Source organism: Vombatus ursinus, unplaced genomic scaffold, assembly GCF_900497805.2.
Source record: "Vombatus ursinus unplaced genomic scaffold, bare-nosed wombat genome assembly UNPS02014809.1, whole genome shotgun sequence".
Taxonomy (NCBI): domain Eukaryota; kingdom Metazoa; phylum Chordata; class Mammalia; order Diprotodontia; family Vombatidae; genus Vombatus; species Vombatus ursinus.
Window position 1 is genome coordinate 2,246,800 of NW_020954587.1, and position 22,670 is coordinate 2,269,469.

General features: G+C 35.4%; 1 protein-coding gene across 1 annotated transcript in view; it reads right to left on the bottom strand.

The window, feature by feature from the left end:
• CFAP47 (cilia and flagella associated protein 47) overlaps window positions 1-22,670 on the bottom strand; it is an 857,531-nt gene that overhangs the window by 650,479 nt on the left and 184,382 nt on the right. Inside the window, exons 27-28 of the mRNA XM_027875456.1 lie at window positions 5,417-5,517; window positions 1,117-1,342 (exon numbers count right to left, since the gene is read on the bottom strand). Coding sequence (XP_027731257.1) covers window positions 1,117-1,342; window positions 5,417-5,517 — 327 coding nt within the window. The remainder of the gene's footprint in view (window positions 1-1,116; window positions 1,343-5,416; window positions 5,518-22,670) is intronic.

The window sequence follows — 22,670 nt, forward strand, 5'->3', positions numbered from 1 at the left end:
TGTGTGTGTGTGTGTGTGTGTGTGTGTGTGTGTGTGTGTGTGTGTGTTCCACCTCCTAGAAGCATTTTCATTTAAACAATGTGGAGCTGATCTCCACTAAGGTCATACTCTCATTCCTCATTGTGACATGAAGATAGCACTGGGTTTTTCAAAAGCATAAACCCCGATAGTCTCTGTCAAGCTAGACAGAATTCAAACAGAATCCTACTGGTGGACTGAATGGTTAGCATCTGAGATAAGTTCAAAAACATTCATTGTCAACTTGACCAGAGCAATGATGTTAAACATGTAGCCTGCAGATTGCATGAGGCCTGAACCAGATCAAAATGTAATTGGGAAATATTTAACAAAATAAAAAATAAGTACAATAAAATGTGGATAATGTTAATATGTTAATAAATGTTAATAATTCTAAATCAATATGTGCCTATGGGGATCTTTACATATACACTTTAGTGACCTTTGTTTCTATTTGAGTTTGATGCCACTGGCCAGAAGAGAATGAATTTTTCAGCCACAATAGCTCTCAAAGACTATTAAGTTATAGTGCAGAAGGGACCATCTTAAGTGTAGTTCTTTAAAGCACTGAAGATTTCTAGAAATGGTTATATCAACTGAAAGAAGTAAATCCATGGTAGAATTTTAAACAGCAGGAATAGATATGTAGGAAATATATTTGGGAAGAGGAGGCCATTCCCCATGTTTCTCACATCACCAGAGAGGTACATAAAGTCAATTTTTATTACACTAAAAGTTCCCAATCATAAACTATTAGATTTGGAAAGCAATTTACATAACATTCATTGCAGTTATTCCTTTAACAGATGGGGATTCAGAATGGTTAAGTGAGTTGGAAAAGGTCACACAACTGGTGAGGGATTAGTGAAATGGAAAATACAAATGTTTATGTATGCTAAGCAATGCAGTTGAATTCATACTAGATATAAATGTGTATTCGATATATAATTTTACTAAGCTGGTTAAGGATACTTTATAATTTTATTCACTTATTCTATAGTATTTAAATAAATTTTTGTTTTAAATTATCCCTATTGTAAGTTTGTAGTTCATTATATTAGTTCAACATGGTAACTGGCTAATCATAATTATCCTCACCTTCTTATGCTCTCTGGAACAGAAATTGGATTGAGTCCTTGAGACCAACCAAAGAGACTAAACCATGTCTGAACTGCAGTTACAACTTTCTCAAAAAATGGATATTCCTTTTTGTCTTCATCAGGAAAAAAATATTGTCCCTGTTTCACACTCACATATTCATTTTCTTCTGTCTTTGGTTTTTCACTTCCTTGTGATGGTAAATTTTCACATACCAGATCAATACCTAAACATTTATAATTATTTGTTAAGAATATTTTGTTTCCTTCAACAAAAAATACACCTATGGAACACATCAAAAATTAGCAAAGCCCCCTCCCCAAAAAAGTTAGTTTTCCATTAATTGCATTATTTATACTTAAAGGTAGGAATGGATATTATTGATGGCTACAATTGATTGCTACCAATACTGTTAAATTATAGTATTTAGCAAAATATCGTTTTACAGAATTTGGCTCACTTATGGCAAGGCAGAGATTGTATTGTCCCCATCTTACTATAAATTATCCTAAACTCACTTAGTAGAAATTTTGAGCCAGTTAACACTGCCTGGAAAACAAACAAAATATTTTGAAAAGTTTCAAACAGAAGTGATGTAGAAACACATGGATTTTAACTGAGAGAATAACACTTTATTCTTATGAAATATGTGATGTGAAAACGTTTTCACGAAAGAATGCTTCTCACTTTCCTGATAATATAAGTCAAATATCTATAAAATTCCTATCAGGATAGAACATTAATTAGAACACCAATGCCAGCAGGAATCCTTTCAGATACACAAATACTTCTATTTTAACTAAAATAATAATGCATTGGGTTTATTTGGAATCATTCCAAATACAGTAAAATATCAAATACTCTATCTGAAAATGTCTGCCTGTGCAAAACATACTGAGCTTAATTTCACTTGGCTCAATTCAAAAAAAGAATTATAGTCAATGCTTAACTATGCACACTTAAGAAGAATAGCAGAAATTATTAATATAGCATATTTATATATAATGTAATGTATAAATATATAATATAAAAATAGCAAATAATACATTTTAGATCTTTCAAATTAAAATGTTTATTATTTGAAAGTATTATATGTACACACAGTCATATTCTGTACCTGGCCCTGTTCAATAGAGATAATCCATAGAGCAGATGACCCATCTAAGAGTGATAGAGAATTAACTATAATTTTCCCAAACTATATTGCTTAGGCAAGCTGTATCACAAAAATGAGCTTATAAATTTAATGCTACATAGATTTAGTTTTAGAGGTAAACAATATCTCTATAACATACTCAAAAGGAAATCTTGATGGAGTAATTCAGAATCACTAGTACTGGTACAGGTGCTATTAGTGGAAGATAGTATTCTTGGGGAAGAAGTGAGATTCAGTATTCCCTTGGCTGAAGTATGTCTCTTCTTATCTATGAAAAATAAATTGCACAGTATCTAGTCAGATAAATATTCTGGAACAAGTATTAAAAGAGTTTATGTAACACTCAATAAATCATTCATCATTTTTCTTTTACAGTTCTCTCTCTCTTAAAAAACCCTTATTTCTTTTTTTTTTCTTTTTGGTGAGGTTATCGGGATTAAGTGACTTGGCCAAGGTCCCATAGCTAGTAAGTGTTAAGTGCCTGAGGCTGGATTTGAACTCAGGTCCTCCTGACTCCAAGCCTAGAGCTCTATTCACTGTGCCACATACCTACCCCTAAAACCCTTATTTCTACAAGAAGAATCATTATTTTTATTCAATCATTTTAATTTTTAACACTATACTAAAAAAAAAGTTTAGAATTGGATTCTCACACCAACTCTAATTTAGTGTTCTGGATAAATAAAAATGAGAAATATTTCTTGTATGAATTAAATATGGCCTCTCTGTGCTTCCAACTCTACTTAACCATTCACATTGGGTTTCATCTTACATATTTTATCACACTCTTTTACTGTGAAGGGAAACATTTTTAAATTTGTCTTAAATGCTAATCAAGGAATCAAGTACCATATTACATGAATATTTTAAAAATATGTGTTAATTTATCTATTATATTTAATGTAACATTTATTGCAAAAATTAAATAAAATATAAAAACATTAATATAACAACAGAATGAACAATAATTGAAACTAACATGTTAAAATATGTTTTAAATCTTTCTATGCTTACTAATTCTTTGGGGTTACTATTAGCTAAGACTTAAATCATTATATAAAAAGCTAGTCACCAACTACAATTTTTTTTTTACCAACCAAGGCTGTGATATTTAAAAACTGCTCAATTATCTATAAAAATAATTCTACCCTTTTCTTTGTTCTTCTGCTCAAAGTGGAGGGTATTATACACTAAGCAATTACTGAAGTGGCTTTCATGAAGTTTTGTAATGTCCTCCGTATCACCAAAACCAAAGGCCTTTTTTTTTTTTTTGCTGTTATATTATTTCTTCACTTCTTTACTACATTAGACTGATGACCACTTTCTTTTCTTGGTACTCTTTTCTCTCTTGGTTTCCATAACACTGGACTCGCATGGTTTTCCTCTCTCTCAATCCACTCTGCATCAATTTCAATCAGAATCCCTCCTTTCCAACAGGGACAAACTCAGATGCCAGCTACTCTAGTAAGTCTTAATTGGTTGACTGATTCTGTGATTGATTCAATACCCTCCAGCTAAAAGTGATCTCTCCTTTCTCAAATTTCTAATAACACTTCGCATGAAGAGTCTCATTTTCATTAAGTACATTAAACCTTTCATTATAATTATGTGCATACATATCATATCCCTTCTATCAGAATGTAAATTTCTTCAGGATAGGGAGTTAGTCATTTTTCCTTTGTATATCTTTTGAATAGTTATGTTTTGTTTTGTTATTTAATAAAAGTCCTCCAGTCCAGTATACTGAGTGAATCATCTACAGAAGCCTTATATAAAAAAAAATGAACAAAATCTTAATTATAAAAATAAGGAAAATGAGGTTAGGGAAAGTTAATTAACGTCCCATGACACACAGGTAGTGAGGTTTACTAAGTCAGCTGATGCCAGTTTCAACAATACAACACTATGTTGCCTTGAACTAAATTGAATTAAATTGAAGTGTATTGAAGAAGGTAACACCAGAGGAAAGGGAGTAACACTGGAGACAAATATCCTACTATATGCTTTTATCTAGGGCTAGCAGGTAAGTGGCATTATGTATAGATCTCTAAACTTTGAGCAGGAAAATCTGAGTCCAAATCCTGCCTCAAACACTTGTGTGTTACTATATGATCCTGGGTAAGTCACATTATCTTTCAGAGCTTCGATTTTTCATTTTCAAGAGAGGCATAACATTATAGTACCTCCTTTATAAGATTCTTAGCTATTCTTATTACTAAGCACCTGAACGACAAATCCCAAACTATATGGATATAAATTTTCTTCAAACTGCCCTAACACAGACATTGCTACCCTGAACCAAAGCAGACTTCTTTGAGAGGCAGCAGAGGATTGTGGATAAAGTGCTAGACTTAGAGTCTGGAAGACCTGGGTTTAAATCTTAGGTATCACACTCCTTAGCTATGTGACCATGAGTAAGTTATTTAATCTGTTGCAGTTTTGTCATTTGTTCAATTAGAATCGTAGACTTAAGAGTGGGAAGGAACTTTAGAAGTCAACTCGTTGGGGCAGCTAGGTGGTGCAGTGGATAGAGCATCAGCCCTGAAGTCAGGAGGACCTGAGTTCAAATCTGGTCTCAGACCAAACATTTGACACTTACTAGCTGTGTGACCCTGGCAAGTCACTTAACCCCAATTGCCAAAAAAAACCAAGAAGTCAACTAGTCCAAACCCCTCATTTTACAGATAGGGAAACTGAGGCCTAGAAAAATGAAGGCACCTGCAAAAGATCATACGAATCATGGAAGAACCAACAATATCCAAAATACTTACCTCAACAAGTTGTGGTGAAGCTCTAATGATGTAATATCTGTAATGTGCTTTGTAAACTTTAAGATCCTATATAAATAGTTTATTACTACTATTGATGACTTCTAAAGGAAAGAATAGACCTGGCTGTAATCTATTCTGTGGAAATCTTCACTATTGAAAGCAACTTGTTGAGACACATTGCTTTGCATATTTTCAAATTTATCTTTCTGTTATCTCTTTTTGTAGTTACTGCTCACACTGCATAATCAATCAATATGACTCAGAAATGGTAAGAAATGGATTTCTCTCTTTTATTTTTAGTATAGTAGATCTCTCTTCAATACCAAGTAAATATTGGTAGGTTAAAAAATATATACTAAAGCAAATAACTTACCTTCCTTCAACATAATTTTTTGATCATCAATGTGATATGCCAAGTATGGATAAATAGTAAGAATACAATTTTCTGCTACTGCAGTAATTTGCATTGCAAACCTAAATGCAAAAGAAAATTGTAGTACTTTATCCACTGGAGTTAGTTTTATAAATTTTTCTACTTTTCTTTGTGACAGTATTTAAATATATTTTTATAGAGATCAAGGCATGAACTATGACTAAATCTTAAAGTGAAATATGTATAATTATAGCATCACATAAAAGCTCAGAATTAATTTTTTTATTCTTAAAATACTTTAAGACACAATGGAAATTAGATTGAAATTTTAGTTTTAAAATAGCCATGTGTTTTATATGTATCACAAATATGTACTCTTAGCATATTGGAAATTTAAAGTCAGAAGAGACTCCAAAGTTAGTTCATCTCACTTTCTCCAGCATCTCTAATAGGTGCCTTGCTTGAATACTTTCAGTGACAGGCCTTCTGCCTATTTATATTAGAAAGTTCTTAGGTTGAACACAAATTTGTTCATTTTTTGCTTATGCCAAGCTCCTGTTTTTCTTTCTGACCAGTTTCTTTTCTTTCATTGTATAATCTCAGCTATTCCAATAGCTCCAGTCATAGCCCTTATGCAGATGAATTTGAAGCTGCTACCTCTCTCTAACTTGAGATCTAGTCCCACATGTCCAGTTTCCTGCTGCACATCATATGGACATTCTTCTGACACCTCAGATCTCCACCATCTAAGACTCAATCATCTTTTTTTTTTGCAAACCTTAACTTCATATATAAAGAATTATTATCTCTTAAACCTTTCCCTCTACCTAACTTTCATTTATGTTGATATTTGTTACTCATCCCCCTAATCACCCAAACTTGAAGCATGGAAATCATTCCTGTAGTCCCTTTCTTCCCTTTCTTTCACCCACCTCTTTGAATCAATTGCCAATTCCTGTCAAAGCCTACCTCTGAATTCTCTCCCTTTCTATTTGCATTGCCCTAGTTCAGGACCTCATCACCTTTTGCCTAGACTAGTGGCTTGGTTTCCTTACCTCCAATTCTCCTCACTACAATCCATCCTTCACAGCACTGCTAAAGTACTCTTCCTGATACACAGAAAAACTTGCCTGAATTAAAATCTTCAGTGGTTTTCCATTAGTCACCAAAATAAAATACAAAATCTTCCACAATTTGCCTGAAATCTAATACCCCGGCTTTATTTCATGGCATAATTCATATACTAGTAAGATATATGCTTCATAAGGAAAGAGACTGTCTCATTTTTGTATTTGAATTTTCAGCATCTAGCACAATACCCTGATAGGCAGTAGACGATAAATATTTACTGAATGGTTGATTGATTGATGGATATTCTCTATGCTCCAGCTGTAAGAGTTTAAAGCATTCTAAACTTTGGATGAGATTCGAATGTTTTCATTAGGAAAAGCCAATAGAGACAATTAATTTTACCTAGGACACAGATTGCCACAATATCTTTAGCTCCAGACACTTATTTGCACAAGACCCAACAGTAATCTGCAAGTTGTCACCATAAATTCTGGTGAGGTCCCTCCCTGCACCAAAAAAGAAGCATCAAATGAGAGAAACTTTACCTCTCCTAACCTCTACCTGGGAGGTAACAAATCTCTTGAATGGAAATACTGTGAGAGCAAGAATGAAGAGATTTCTGCCCCCCCCCCCCCAAGGGTGTCTGCTCTTCCTGAAAGAGCACAATAGCACACTATCTTATAAAAGCACTATAACACTGCAGCTTAAAAAGCAAAGTAACACCCAGCTGATCCTAAGGCTGTAGCTGCCCGATAAACAATGAGCCCAAAGGATGTAGGAGAGATAGACCTATTCAGCCCAGATGCTGAGTAATCCTCCCAGCCCTGCCTGGATTAAACTATTCAGCAGATCACTCCTGTACTCAAAATGTTCCTTGTCATGAATAACCTCAGCTAAGCCACCTTTTCAGCTGAGATGCTGTGTTCTACTTGGGGGGGGGGGGGGGGGGGGGGGGAGGAGGTATCAGTCTAGCAGCAGTAAAATTCCATCCTTGACACCTAGACAAGAAGACCTAGGTTTAAGACCTCTGACACATTCTGGCTGTGACACTTTGGGCAAGACACACTTAGGCTCACAGTGATCTAGGCAACTCTAAGACTATAAATTGAAGTGAACATGCTGACCTGCATAAGAAAAGAGAGTTACTTATCTCAGAGTTCCCTATACTAATGAAATCACAGGTCCTATCCCTATCCTTATCTCTAAAAAACAGAAAAGTAGATCGGCAGAAAAGAATAAATGAAGAAGACACAGAAGTAAACAAACACAATGTCCTAATGCTTAATAAACTCAAGAACTCAAACTAGTAGAGTAAGGAATCCTGATTTGACCAGAATTTCTGGAAAAATTAGAAGGTGGTTTGGCCAAAAAAGTATTGGTTTAGACTAACATCTTCAAAACAACTCATCAATAAGCATTAATAAGCACCAATGTGCCAGGCACTGAGCTAGTCCCTATAGAAACTATCTCTGATCTCAGGGAGTTTATACTCTATCAGGGAAATCAACATATGTCAGCATAAACAGAATAAAAATATATAGAAATATATTAAGAAAAGACAAGGTAGGGGAGGTCACTACCACCTGTGGGTTAGAAAGGACTTATGTAGAAAGTGGAGCTGAGCTGAACCTCGAAGGAGTGGGATTATCTGAGGTGAAGGTGAGGAAGGAATGGCTTCTAGGCTTAGGGAAATGGCCAATGCCAAGGGACAGAGAGGGAGATGTAGTGTCATCTACCAGGATCAGAAAGAAGGTCCGTCTAGCTAAATCAAAGCACATGGTAGGGGAAGAAATGTAAAATGGGGCTGGAAAATTAGATTTGGGCAACATTTTGAAGGCAATAAAGAAAGGTACTGGAGTTTATTGAGTAAAAATAACAAGCTCCAATCTGAACCTAAAGAAAATCATTCTGGTAGCTATATGGAGGAGGGATTGGAGTGGGGAAAGACTGAGAACAATTAGGGGCCACTACAATAATAAAGACAAGAGAAGATGGGGACCTGAAATAAGGCGGCAGCTTGGCAGCTGTATGAGTAAAAAGTAGGAGCTATTCAGATGGGAAAGATGTGGTGGCAGAACAAATGTCAAGATGTGCAACTGATTGGATATGGAGGGTGAAGGAGAATGAAGAATCAGGAATAATGCCAAGAAAGTGAACCTTACATCACATACCAAAATAATCTCTAAAAGGATATGTGATCCAAATATTAAAAGTAACATTATGAAACAATTAAAGAACAGAAAGAAGAACCTTGCAGATCTTTGATAGGCAGAAAATTTTAAATGAAGAAAGGAAGAGAAGGGCAGCTAGGTGGCGCAGTGGATACAGCACCAGTCCTGTAGTCAGGAGGACCTGAGGTCAAGTCCGACCTCAGACATGTGACACTTAATAGCTGTGAGACCCTAGACAGGTCACTTAACCCCATTGCCTAGCAACAAATAAAAGAAAAAGAAAAAAGGAATAGAAGAGTTAACAGGAAACAAAACATACGATTTCAGTTATATAAAAAGTTAGGAAGTTTTACACAAAATCAATACAAGCAGAATTAGGAAAAGTAGGAAAATCTTCAATCATATACCTTGAATAAAGGCCCAGATATATAGAGAATTAACATGAATATAAAAGAATTAGATCCATTCCCCAATGCATAAGTGATCAAAGACTTTGAATCATTATCAAAAATAGAATTACAAATCATAAAACAAATATATGAAAAAAGTTCCCCAAATCACTAATAAAAAATGCATATTATAACATCTCTAAGGTTTTACCTCATAACTATTAAAGTGAAAGAGATGATAAAAGATGGAATAGTCAGTGCTCAAAGAGTTAAGGGAAGATAGGTACAATAAAGAAGTTGGTGAAGCTATGAATTAGTTTATTTTGAATGATAATTTAGAATTATTTGAAAAAAAGTTACTAAATTATTCATAAACTTTGTCCCAGCAACCCTGCCACTGGGCATATGTATATATAGAGAGATCTCACAAATATCAATATAGGTATAGAAGTCTTCTTTTATGGTAGCAAAATTGAAAAAAAAAAGGAAAGAAAGCAGGTATTTATCAATTAGAGAAAGGCTGAACTACTCCATATTAATGGTTTTAATAAATTATTTATTTTTAACATTCATTCTTTTAAAATTTGAGTCCTGAGTTCTTTCCTATCCAGTCCCTCTACCACCCATTGAGAAGCAATATATCAATTACACATGTGGACTCATGCAAAATATATTTCCCATCATGTTATATTAATGCAATGAAATATTATTACACCATAAGAAATTATGAAAATGAGAAATTCTGAGTTACAATAGGTCTATACAAACTGATGCAAAGGGGAAAAAGAAGAATCAAAACAATATACACAATGACTAAAATGTGAGCTGAACTCACAACAAAGTCAAGGACCAATATTGTCTTGAAAAGACAGGTGATGAAACATACCACCCCTCCATTTAATAGACATGCAGGGAACCATGAGTTTGGAAAGTTTCATAAGTTTTCACATGAAATCATTGTGTTGGTTTTGCTTAATATTTTTTCTTTATAATTACAGAAAGGGTTTTGGGGGAGGGGTGAGATGGTGATATTAAAATATATAGGTGATATGAAAAAGTGTATTAATAAAACAAGATAAAATAAATATTTGAATAAATATATTGGCAAGATAATTAAAAGTCCTTCATCTTAATACCACTAACTTTGCTCTATGCCTATTAATCTTGGCAAACAATATTAATTTCTCATAAGTGAATTTCTTCTATCCCCAAAGGTAAAGTCTAAAAAAGCAGAAAAATTACAATATTGAAATTCTCTCCGTTGTCACATTTATCTCAATCTAATTATATATTCATTTCAATGTAAGCTCTCTTCATATTACTTTACTATTTCCTCTTATTTTCAATTGCTATCTTTCTATGAAAACATTAATTTTTTAGTATTCTACCTTTATATCAGATCTGAGATAAATTAAATCTAATCAAAGCATCTTGGATGATTTTGCCATGAAATCTGTGGAAAATAGCAGTTTATGTCAAATGTAATATTAAGTATCTAAGTGGATAATCAATATGTTACTGATTGCTAAAATACAGGCTTTAATAATGGAATTCTAAAAATAAATTGGCACTGTACTATCAACATTTTTACAACATGAAAAATTAAATCGCCTTATTAAGTCAAAAATTGCAGAGATTATATGATGACTATATTTAGAAAATCTGGCTGTTTTAACCACAAGTTAAGGGGAGAAATCAAAATACAGTTATAATATTTTGGCAAATATTGTATGTCAACAGAGCTCTTTACTCTTCAAATAAAACTTATTTATTTTAAAATTATTTTGACAAGATACTTCCTGAATCATAATTTTAAAAAAACTTTTAACAACTAAATTTATGTTATAGTATTGCTATCAATATTTCTATCTTCGTTTGCTCACTTATTTTTCTATAAAATTGTATGATCATATGAAGCATTTGTCTATGGCTATAAATCTTAACAAAATCTGAGCCCAAAGATCATTGGATTTAATGTTAGAAGAAACATTAAAGATCATCTGGTCCCTGTCCCTTCCTTTTGCATATGAGGAAACATTTTGTCTTTTCTATTAGGAAGTAACAAGAAGGGATTATTTCAAATTTTTGTAATTATATCCTCAGAGCCTAGCACAGTGTCTGACACATAATAGGTACTTTTAAAAGGCTTATTAATTGATTGGTTGGTTGGTTGAGACCCAGGAAGGGGAAGACAGAAAAGGAAGATCAAATTTAGCATTCGAGAAGCTGGACCTCTCATGAGGGACACAAAAAGGAGGAACTATAAAATCTATAGTCTGTATGAATTGGACATAATTCAGAATAGACTAGAAGGGGAAGAAATTCCTTATGGACAATGAAGTCCTCCATATGCTCCTTTTTGTGGGTGGCATTATGTTGTTTGCATCAAGTCCCATAACACTATAGAGTTTCCTCAAAGAGATTCATAATAACTCAACTGAGATCAGCCTAACTACACAGAAAAATTCAAATAGGTAAAAATGGCTATAGTATAGATGATGTACAATTATATGGCTAGAAACAGAAGTATGATGCATGTGTCTGTGTATGTACATTTCACTATATACATATATATTATGTATGGGTGTTTATGTGTGTATACATATATGTGTATATGTATGTATATTTATGCATATGTGTCTATATGTATATATGTATCTCTAGGGCAGCTATGTGGTATAGTGGATAGAAGACACAGCCTGGAGTCAAGAAGATCAATCTTCCTGAATTCAAATCTGGCCTCAGATACTTACTAGTTGTGTGACCCTGGGCAAGTCACTTAACCCTGTTTGCCTCAGTTTTCTCATCTGTAAAATGAGGTGGAACAGGAAATGACAAACCACTCCAGTATCTTTGCCAAGAAAACCCCAAATGGGTCACAAAAAATCAGATATGACTGAAAAATGACTAAACAATAACACAAATATTTTGGACAGAAATTAAAGATTCATAGTGAACTGAGTCGACAATTGAGAATGAGCAGGTGAACAGATTGGATTGCAAAGAAAAGGGGTTGTGAATAAGCAAACGCGTATTACCAACAAAGCAGAATTCGTGTATGTGGGGTCTTTCTATCTTTGGCCTTTTCAGAGCATCTTTAGTTTCTCTTGCACTTGCACTTCCCTCACCCTGTCCCATTGCAATTAGTTATCAAAGCTTAACAATTTTACCTGCATACAATCTCTTGCATTCATGCTATTCTACCCACTGACATGGCTACTATCCCATCTCAGACCCTCACATCACCTCTCACCTGGACTATTGCAATAGCCTGCTAATTGTTCTCCCTGACTCATCTCTACTCTTTACAATCCATTATATACATAGCTAGCAAAGTAATTTTCCTAAAACCCAGAGTTGACACTCTCCTACTCAAAAAAGCAAGGTAGCTTTCTGTAGCTTCTAGGATCACATACAAACTTCTATCATTGTTATTTAAAGTTCTTTACAATCTGTCTCCAGTCTACTCTGTCATGCATATTATATAGTACTTTCCTTCACAAAGTATATGGTCCAGTCAGAATGGTCCATTTGTTTTTCCTTCCACGTGATTTCACCTCCTGTTTTCCTGTGTTTACACAGGTTGTTTCCATGCCCGATATGAACTTCCTTCACACTTGTATCTCTTCAAATACTTGTTGTTGTTTAGTCATTAAGTCATGTCTGACTCTTCATGACCCTGTGGACCATAGCACACCAATAATGTCCATGGGGTTTTCTTGGCAAAAATATAGGAGTGGTTTGCCATTTCCTTCTCCAGTGGATTAAGGCAAACAGAGGTTAGGTGACTTGCCCAGGGACACATAACTAGTTAGCGTCTGAAGCCTCATTTGAACTCAGGTCTTACTGACTCCAGGCCTCAGGTTAGGTCTTCCTGACTCCAGGCCCAGCACTCTATCCACTGAGCCACCTAGCTGCCTCCATTCAAAGCTCAGATCAAATCCTACCTCCTTTGTGAAGGCCATCATGGTCCCCTTAACTATAAAAAAATTACAAACCAAAAAAAAATTACATATGCATATGTAGCACCTCTTTAAGCCACCCTCTCACCTCACACTCATAAGTTGAGTCACCTAGAGACATATCTGCCCCAAGTTTAAGGTACTCTATGATTCTATATACCAAGAGCAATAAGTCATGAGCCCTAGTTATCCAGATAAAATTACCTCAGAGCAAAGGTATTTACTAAATTGGCATTATAAAAAGAACAGCAATACATCATTTCCTCCATTAATATATGGCATACACTTTTAAAAACAAACACAATCAGTAGATAGAGCGGCCAAACAAGAAGTGATAACACGTGACCATTGCATATATAAGGAAGAGCAACTTAAACCTCTGATATTGTAGGGCTTCAGGGTCACCAATATCATGACACATCTCCATATAATGTTAGTCATACAGTTTCCACTGGACCTTGCTAGCTACTTCTCCACTGAATTCTGCTCCACTGCTTCATTCTGGTCATCATCATACCCAGCAACAAGCTCAGCAAAGTTCCTGGCCTTGGGCATTGCTATTCACCCGTAAAGACATTGGTATCCAATCACTAGAACCAACAAAGGTCCAAACTCTGAAGCCAGCCATCTTCTGAGCAGTATCCCAGATTCTTCACTATTCTGACTGAACTCAATTTCCCAGCTGCTTTCTCATCTGGGTTGACTAATTTGTGTATTAACTTTCAGTCAGTCCCTCAGTGAATGGGTAGAGAAAAGTGACAAAGTCAAGCTCCTTGTCTTCACCAATCTCCAAGTACTTTCTGATCTTTTCTTATGCAAATAAGCCACTAAAAATGTATATCCTTTATAATCTGTGAATACTCACTCAAAGGGGCTACTAAAAGTCTGAAAAGAGGAAAATTTGAAAGGAATTTTGTTTTACATCATTTAAATATATATATACATGTATGTGTGTACATCATTTTCCCTGATAAACTCCTTGGAGGAAAGGACAATTTCATTTTATATTTTTGTCTCTCATCAACCAATTTTTCCCCAAAGTATCTGTCATAATAATTGTTTAATGAATGTTTACTGATGGATTGTTTGATTGATTATGAATAAAAAAGTTAGATTGCTCATAGAGTATGCATGAAATTAGGACTATAGGAAAAGATGACAAAGGGAAAGATAATTAGGCCACTCTAGATTTAAAAGTCCACAAAATGAAGAAATGATACAACAAGATTAAAGGTTAGAAATAGTTAACTCCTCTATCTATTCAGTAATACAAAAAAAAAAGATAGAGAAAAGTCTGAGAGATGTCAGACACCCCATATGAGGACCTAAAATCTATGTGATCACCAGTCAACAGAACCTAAAGTCAATGGAATCTCAACTTTGTCTTGTCCATGTCATTATAGGGGATAAAGATGTAATCTGGTAAGAGAAATGATTATTTCTCTCTTGTATTAATAACCATTTACTATTGGCAAGATCCAGAATTTTTTTCCCCTTCCTGTTTCCTCATTTTCTACTAAGTCAAATCAGCCCCGGAAGAATAGGGTTGATAATGAGATTGCATTTAACATTCTCCTCAATCTTGTTCAGATCCCACCCAAATGGGAAAGTTTAGATCAGATCAAAAGGTGAAGACATGTTAGTCTAGGTGAAATCTGGCCCATTGTGTTCTCAGACAGGTCTGAATGGAGGTGGATCCCTTTGTCTAGATTACCTTGGGGTGAGAGTCTGAATGATCAGCTACATATACCCCAGCCCCTCATCAGAATAGGCTCACCTCATTATAATATTCATTCTTCTTGTGAATTGTTGACCAATTATATTTGATTGTCATCTGTCAGTAACATCCACTCTTCCAAGGTCATATAAGCATCAATAGGCTGCCATGATCCATCTTTGGCTCATGAGAGATGGCCAAATGACCAATCCTTTTATTAATTACTTACTAGCTATAATTAATAAAATGATTAATTACCCAGAAATCACGTCTGTCAAATTTTTCATACATCACACTGGGAAAGATTGGAGACTGAGCAAGGAGATGGAAATGAGGCAAAAGCCAAATGCCAGTATAATCTACAGAATCCTATATGGACAGCAAAGCATTGAAGAAGGAGACAAAGACTATACACAAGGTGACTACACACCAGGAGGAGACCAAGAGAGGGACAAGGACAGTGACTAAACTGGACCATCAGAAGGTAGAGACCAAGATCAGGGACTGAAGTAGAGATTGGACCCTAATCCCAGATACCAGTCCATCTTGCTGTCCTTGTAGAATTTGCAGAAGAGGGCAGGTAAAAGGAATAGGCTAACAGTATTTCCCTACCCCAATCCCTCCAAGTTAAAAGTAGAACTGATTATTTTTACCTCCAAATCCACTCTTCTTCTGAACTTTCCCTTTTCTGTCAGAAGCATTGATCTTCTTCCAGTCATCTGGGTTCTTTCCCTTGGCGTTATATTTGATTCCTCACTTTTCCTCACTGATAACTAATCAGTTGTCAAATCTTATTGATTCTATCTTCCAACAGAATTGTAGTGGCCAATATCAAATATGTTCAGACGGTATTGGAGACAAGACATAACTTATCCCCATTCAAGAATGCAAGAGGGTACAGAGCCTAGCACTGACACAAAGTCCCGAACCAGGAACTAAGGCCAGAAATAGGAATAAACGGAAGAAAACTTAGAATACAATAAATAAATGATATGGGTTAAGAGAATCTCAATAACTAAAACCCAAAGAATAGAATAATTCCACAATTAAGAACAAGCAGAAAAAGAATATTTTACTGTCTCACTAATAGTGGTGAGAAAGTCAGAATACTCCTTGCTCTTCATTGACACTTCTAGACTCTCCACTACTATCACATAATAACCTCTTCTCCTTTGAGATTCATTCAATCCATATTTATCACCCAATCAAGATTCTAACAGCTGTTATCTACCAAAACCGAGGACATCCTCCTTCCCTCTTCAAAGAGTTCACTGTCTGGTTCACAGTCTTTCCTCTCCAACTCCTGTTCTTGTAATAGGGCACTTCAATATATATCAAATATCATAACTTCCCAGTTCCTTGATCAATTTAATTTTCATTACCCACTTGTTCATTTCACCTTATCTGCACACAAACATGGTCATACCCTTAATCCTGCCATCATCTACAAGTTTTCCCACTTCCATGTTCACTTGACCACTTTGGGCATGAGTTTTCTCATTTCTTAAATGAGGATGATAATAATAGTTTGCACCTCACAGAAGTGTTGTAAAAATCCAGTGAGAAAATGTATGTAAAGCATTATATAAATGTCAAGTAATAGTCACAGTAGCAGCAGAAGCAATAGTTATTATCTACCTATAAGGATGTAATAGCTTCCTAACAGACCCTTCCACCTTCACTCTTTATTTTGCATTGATCTGGTCATGTCCGACCTTTGATCAAAAATCCTCAGAGACTTCAGTGGAAATAAACAAGCAAATTCAAACTGATTTTGGAACACAGAGTTTTTGTTTGGTCTTGGTAAATGGAAATAGTTTCCCCTCCTATTATTCCCCATAAAGAGCTAAAATTCCTTACATACTGTAGTTAGTCTTTGTGATAGGGACAGCAGCTACTAGGGTCCCAGACAATGTGGGAAGCACTCTAGTAGATGGTATGCCTAGCCAATAAAGCCTTACTAACAACACCTAATAAAGCTGAGTCAAAATTAATGTTAGCTACAGGAACCATTAACTGTTCTGGCTGTTTGCACACATATGTCTTTAATGCTTATTTCCAAGAACTTCGGAAGGAGACAATACCCATTAAATATATTATGTGAATCAACATTCACAGCCTGCTGATAACCAAAATTTAAAAACTCCAACTGTGATGACATAAAGACATTTTTAAAAAAGTAAACTCATTTTCATTAAACTGTTTCTTCTATTTGGTATTACATTTGGCTTTAGAATGTAGCCAGGATTTTTTTTATTATGCCCTCTTCTCCTCTCCCTCTGTACTACTTCACTTGATGATCTCATCAGCTCCTAAGGATTTAATTACCATCTCTATGTTGATGATTTTCAAATCTACCTTTCCTGTACCAATCTCTCTACTGACCTCCAATCTCATATCTCCAATTGCCTTTCAAACATCTTAAATTGGATGTCCAGTAGACATTTTAAAGTAAATATATCCAAAACAGAACTCATCTTTCCCCCTAAACTCCTCCCCTACCTTCCCAATTGCTACAGAGGACAACACCATCTTCCCAGTCCCCACACTAGCACCCTAGGAGTCATCCTTTATTTCTCACTATCTCTCATCCACCATATCTAACCTATTGCCAAGGGCTGTTGATTGCACCTTTGCAACATCTCTTAAATACACCCCCTTCTCTCCTCCAACACTGCCACCACTCTAGATCAGCCCTCATCCCCTCACATCTGGACTGTTGCAATAGCCTGCTAGTGGGTCTTCCTGCCTTAAGTATTTCCCTACCCCAATCCCTCCATGTTAAAAGCAGAACTGATTATTTTTACCTCCAAATCCACTTTCTCCTGAACTTTCTCTTTTCTGTCAAAAACATTGCTCTCCTTCCAGTCATCTGGGTTCTTTCTGTTGGCATTATATTTGATTCCTCACTGCTCTTTACTGATAATAATCAGTTGTCAAATCTTATTGATTCTATCTTCCAACATCACTTGTTTCCATTCCCTTCTCTTCACTCACCCAGCCTAGTTCAGATGTTCAACACCTCTCACCTGGATTATCACAGCAGCCCCCAACCAGATTTTGGCTTCTGGTCTCATCTCATCTCCAATCCATCCTCTGTTCAGTGACTAAAACATTCCCAAAACAAGTCTAATGATGACACTCTCCTATTCAAGAAACTTCAATGTCTCCCAGTTGCCTTGAGGATACAAACTCCTCTGTTTGGCATTTAAAGCACTTCATGAGCTGTTTCCTGCCTACTTCTTCAGGCTTATCCTCATAACTCCCTTCAAATGCACTACTGCTCCCTGATTGCAGCACTCAGTCTCCTACTTTCATACTTTTAGACAGAGCATCTCCCATACCCAAAACACACCTTCTCATCACCTCTGCCTCTTAGAATTGCTAGTTTTCTTCAAGTCTTAGTTCATATGCTATTTTCTATGGCAAGCCTTTCCTGATTCCCCTAGCAATGAGTGTTCTCTCCTCATTCCTCAGACTATGTTGTATCATATGTATCTGTTTCTAAGATATATTCCCCCAGCAAAATGTAAGTCCCTTGAGGTTAGGGTGCATTCTTAGTTTTGACTTTGCATCTCCAGTGCCTAGCAGAGTACCTTGTATGTAGTAACCACTTAGTAAATAATCATTGGATTGGAGGGTGTGATAGGACTACTAAGATTATGTTACAGAGCCTTCTATACGTACAGTATTTAAAAATACAATGGGTATCCATTTTTCCTATGTGGTCTTTAGGTAGTTATGCCTTAATTCAAATAGAGTCACTGATATCTCAAGATAGCTTTTAAACATGATTTCTGCTAGATACCTCAGTTTACTTTAAAGCTTGTCTGAATAATATGAATTAAACATGTAAGATGCATATACCAATTAGTCATATTTCCCTAGTTTTTTTTAAATTTGTCTATTTCTACTATATACATACACACATATATAGTGTGTGTATGTATATATATATACATATATATGTCACAGTGATTCTCATTATGATAAGTCTTCTAAAACAATTATTTAAATATCTATTAAAAGGAAAAAAGAAAAACCTCCAATTATCATAAAAATTTGCATACAAGGATAAAGTCAATGCAAGGAGGTAGCACATCTATAATAAAAATGAAGGCTTCAAAGTATCCCTGGCATATTCTAAAAAATAATTCTTTTTTTTTATAAAATTCTACTAGAAAAATTAACTTAAACCTACTTAAATTTTGAAATGTTTTTCATTATTTTTTCTTTAATCTTGGTTATTTTTCTGTTGGAACAATTGAAATGCTCAAATTTCAAATAAAACTTGACAGGGCAAAATGTCATTAAATATCAAAATACATAAAACTAGGGATATTAAATAAAAGCTAAATAAATTTAATTAATTAAATGAATAGAAGACAATTAGTGTTAAGCTTAATGGAAATCAATAAAGTCAAATATTTTCATCAATTATCCAATTTTTTGTCCTTTTCTTTCCAAAATCAGTAAACTATTCTCCTTTACCACAAGACCCTTTCTGCAGTTGGAATAATTTCAGTTTTTAAAATTTCCAGTCTTCTTTATGCTAGAAAATGCCAAGTCACATTTGAACAAGGTAAATGAGCATGAAAAAATAATGCTGTTAAAATAAACCAAGAAAATAATAAGAAAAACAAATTAAGAAGACAGTGAGTAGCAAATGAAGGAGATTTTACCCAGAGATTACGTGTTCTTTCATTCACTTACCAACACCTTGCAGTCTGGCTTCTAAACTAATCACTCTAGTCATACTGCTTTCTCCAAAGTTACCACCGATCTCTTTATTGTCATATCCGATCACCTTTTTTCAGTCATCATCCTTATTGACTATTCTGTAGCATATGACACTTTTGGAACTCTTTTCATAGAAAACCTCTCCTTGAGGCTGTTTTGACACTGCTATCTCTTAGCTCTCCTATGTGTTGGACAACTCCTCAGCTCCTTTTGCTGTACAATCCTCTATGTTCCATCAGCAAATTGTAGACATGCTCTCAGACTCTGTACTGACTCTCTTACCTTTTCTTGCTACACATTATCTCTTGTTGATCTTATCAGCTCACATAATGGGTTCAATTATTGCTTGTACGTACAGTCCTCACTTTCTGTAAATTCAAATTATGCAAATTGACTCTACATAAAGAATTCTGAAAGAAAGCTGAATAAGGATTTTGAATGAGGATCTGATTGAGTTGCTAGCTATAAAGATTTTAGGAGAAGAAAAGGAAGCTTTGGAATCTGAGACTGAACCAAAAAGATTCACAACAAAACAGTTGGCCAAAGCATTTTATCATTTGAGTGAATTTATTCCCTGAATAGAAAAGACAGATCCAAATACTTCAAGATTTTTTTAAAAAGTTTAAAGATTTGTTGAGGTTAACATTGCTGGCTATTGTCAGACATAGGAGGGGGAAAATGGAGCTACTGTCTAACCATCTTTTGATGACTTCATTAAAAAAAAAGTTTCACAGACAACCATCAGTGATAAAGGCTAAGTACAGTGGGTAGGGAAGGGGCAATATACTGTACACCTATGTTTACTTTATCATTAACTTTACCTTTCATTTCATAATTCTATTTCTTATGGTACAGTACTTAACATGTCTGCATTTTAGTACATTTTATGACTTCCATAAAGGTATTGTTTTTGTATGCCTTTGTTATATAGGCTAAGTGAAGTGGCTAGGTAGGAGTAAATTTGCATTGTGTAAAAAAAAAATCACTTTATGTAGAGGTCTGCAGAAAGATCCACTTACATGAAGTGAGAACTGATGCATATAGATGACTCCTAGATCTCTATATCCAGTGTTCATCCCTTTTGAGCTCCAGGTCCCCGTGACAAAATATTTTTTGATACTTCCAACTAGATGTACGATTGGTTCAAACTGTGGCAAGTGGAAGATGAAAAGACTAAAGAAAAAAAAAGGTTCGATCTTCCAAGTGCATTGATTTATTAAGCAATGCATTTCAATTACCCAACAAATCAGGATCAGACCTCCTCATTTTAGTCCTGGACCTCAAATACAAGTGAAGACAGACTTTTATACATTAAAATCAAATAAGGCTAATTAATTAAAAGGAAACAATAAACATTAGGTGATCTAATTTCTAATGGGAGGAAAAATTAGGGACTTTCTAACTTGGGAGGGGGAGAGTGGAAAGGTGCAATTCCCTGAAATCAGAAAAGGTGATGTCCCACTCCCCCCAAGTGTCTTTGAACAATCAAAGGAACATGTAAATAATAGCTCTTGATCAGTATGGAGTCAGGTTTCAGAAAAGATACATGGGTCACTTAAGATGTACAATTATGAGAAAACTCCTTGCGGAAATCTTTGGATCTGACTGAGTTTCTGGTCAGCATAACCCAGGTCTTTGGTTAAGGATAGCTAAGCAGCAGATAGAGGGGGTCCAGCTTCCCAGCCACATAGGGCTAGGTTTACACAATGCAACAAGGTTTACTCTCAATTTCCACAATTGAATAAAGTTTCCTCACAGGATAAAAATTGGACTAAAACCACAAATGAATAGACAGAGAACTGAGCTAGCTCCAGAATTGAGTCACAAGACAGAGTCCATGTGGTTCACTCAAATCTCACAATTAACCTCTTGCTGTCCTAATCCCTTCAATTCCCTCAAAACTCAACATTTCCAAAACAGAAATCAGTATCTGTTCTCAAAAACCGACCTTCTCCATTTCTGTCAAAGATACCACCCTTCTTCTAGGTTTGTGATCTTGGAGTCAACCATGACTTCTCACTCTCCTACAGAAAATATCCAGTTGCCAAGTCTTATAAACTCTACCTCCTCAACAACTCTCACGTTTATTCCTTTCTCTTTATCCACACAGCCACCCCAGGAACCCAAGTCCCCATCACCTCTTGCCTGCACTATTGAGGTAGCCTAACTATCTCTAACATTCCTTTCCCCAATTTATACACTATATATTTCAAGCCTTTGCTTAAGAAGTTCCAGCTGCTTCCTATTATTTGTAATGTCAAACACAACATTAGCTGTTTGACTTTTCAAACCCTTCATAAATTGTCTCTAGCCTCTCTTTCCAGGCTTATTACCCATTACTCTCCTTCCCACACTCCTTAGTCCAGCCAGACTGGCGCCTCCTGCAGATCCTTCTACATAACATTCTATACTCTGACTCTGTACGTTTGAATGGGTTGTCTTGCATGCCTGTAAGGTGGCACCTCCTCACCTGTGTCTTAGAATCCCTAGTTTCCTAGGTCAAATACCTTCTACTAAAGGTTTTCCTGATCCCTCCTACTGCTAAGACCCATAATCTCCCCCTACCAAAAAAAATGGCTTATATTCACTTGGTACATGTTTTGTATTTTCTTACATATGAGTATCTGTTGTTTTCCCAGATGGAATGTAAGCTCCTTGAGGATTGGGACTGTTCCTTTTTTTTTTTTTTATTCCTAGCATCTACTATATTAGACATAATAAATACTCAATGGGATGATAAGTTTAAAATTAAAATTATATGGCTTCCCAGATTTTAGAGTTGGAAATTTTTACTGCATAATCTGAAGTTGAAAACTAAAACTCAGAATGTGTGAACTGTTCCACATTCTAATATACTCAAACTAAGATTATGATCACACAGGTAGCAAAACGATAACTAGGGTGATGCAATTGTGGCTTTGTCCCAAAGAATGGAATTTAGAGGGTACTGGTAGCATTTGCAATCATTCATCAGTATGGGGAGAGGGGAGAATAAGTTTATCATTTAGTTAGCAAGAATAAACAGGAAGCTATCAGATATTAGTGTTGCCCTCCTCCCCAACCCTGCCCTGATGATCAAATGCAGACAATTTCCTAAGGCCTCTACATTTGCCAAAGTTCCTCAATTTAAGATTAGCTTCATATAGCTTGAGGTTGGGGGTTGGGGTATTTGCCCTGGGAGCAAAAATTCGTAGCATTCCAAAA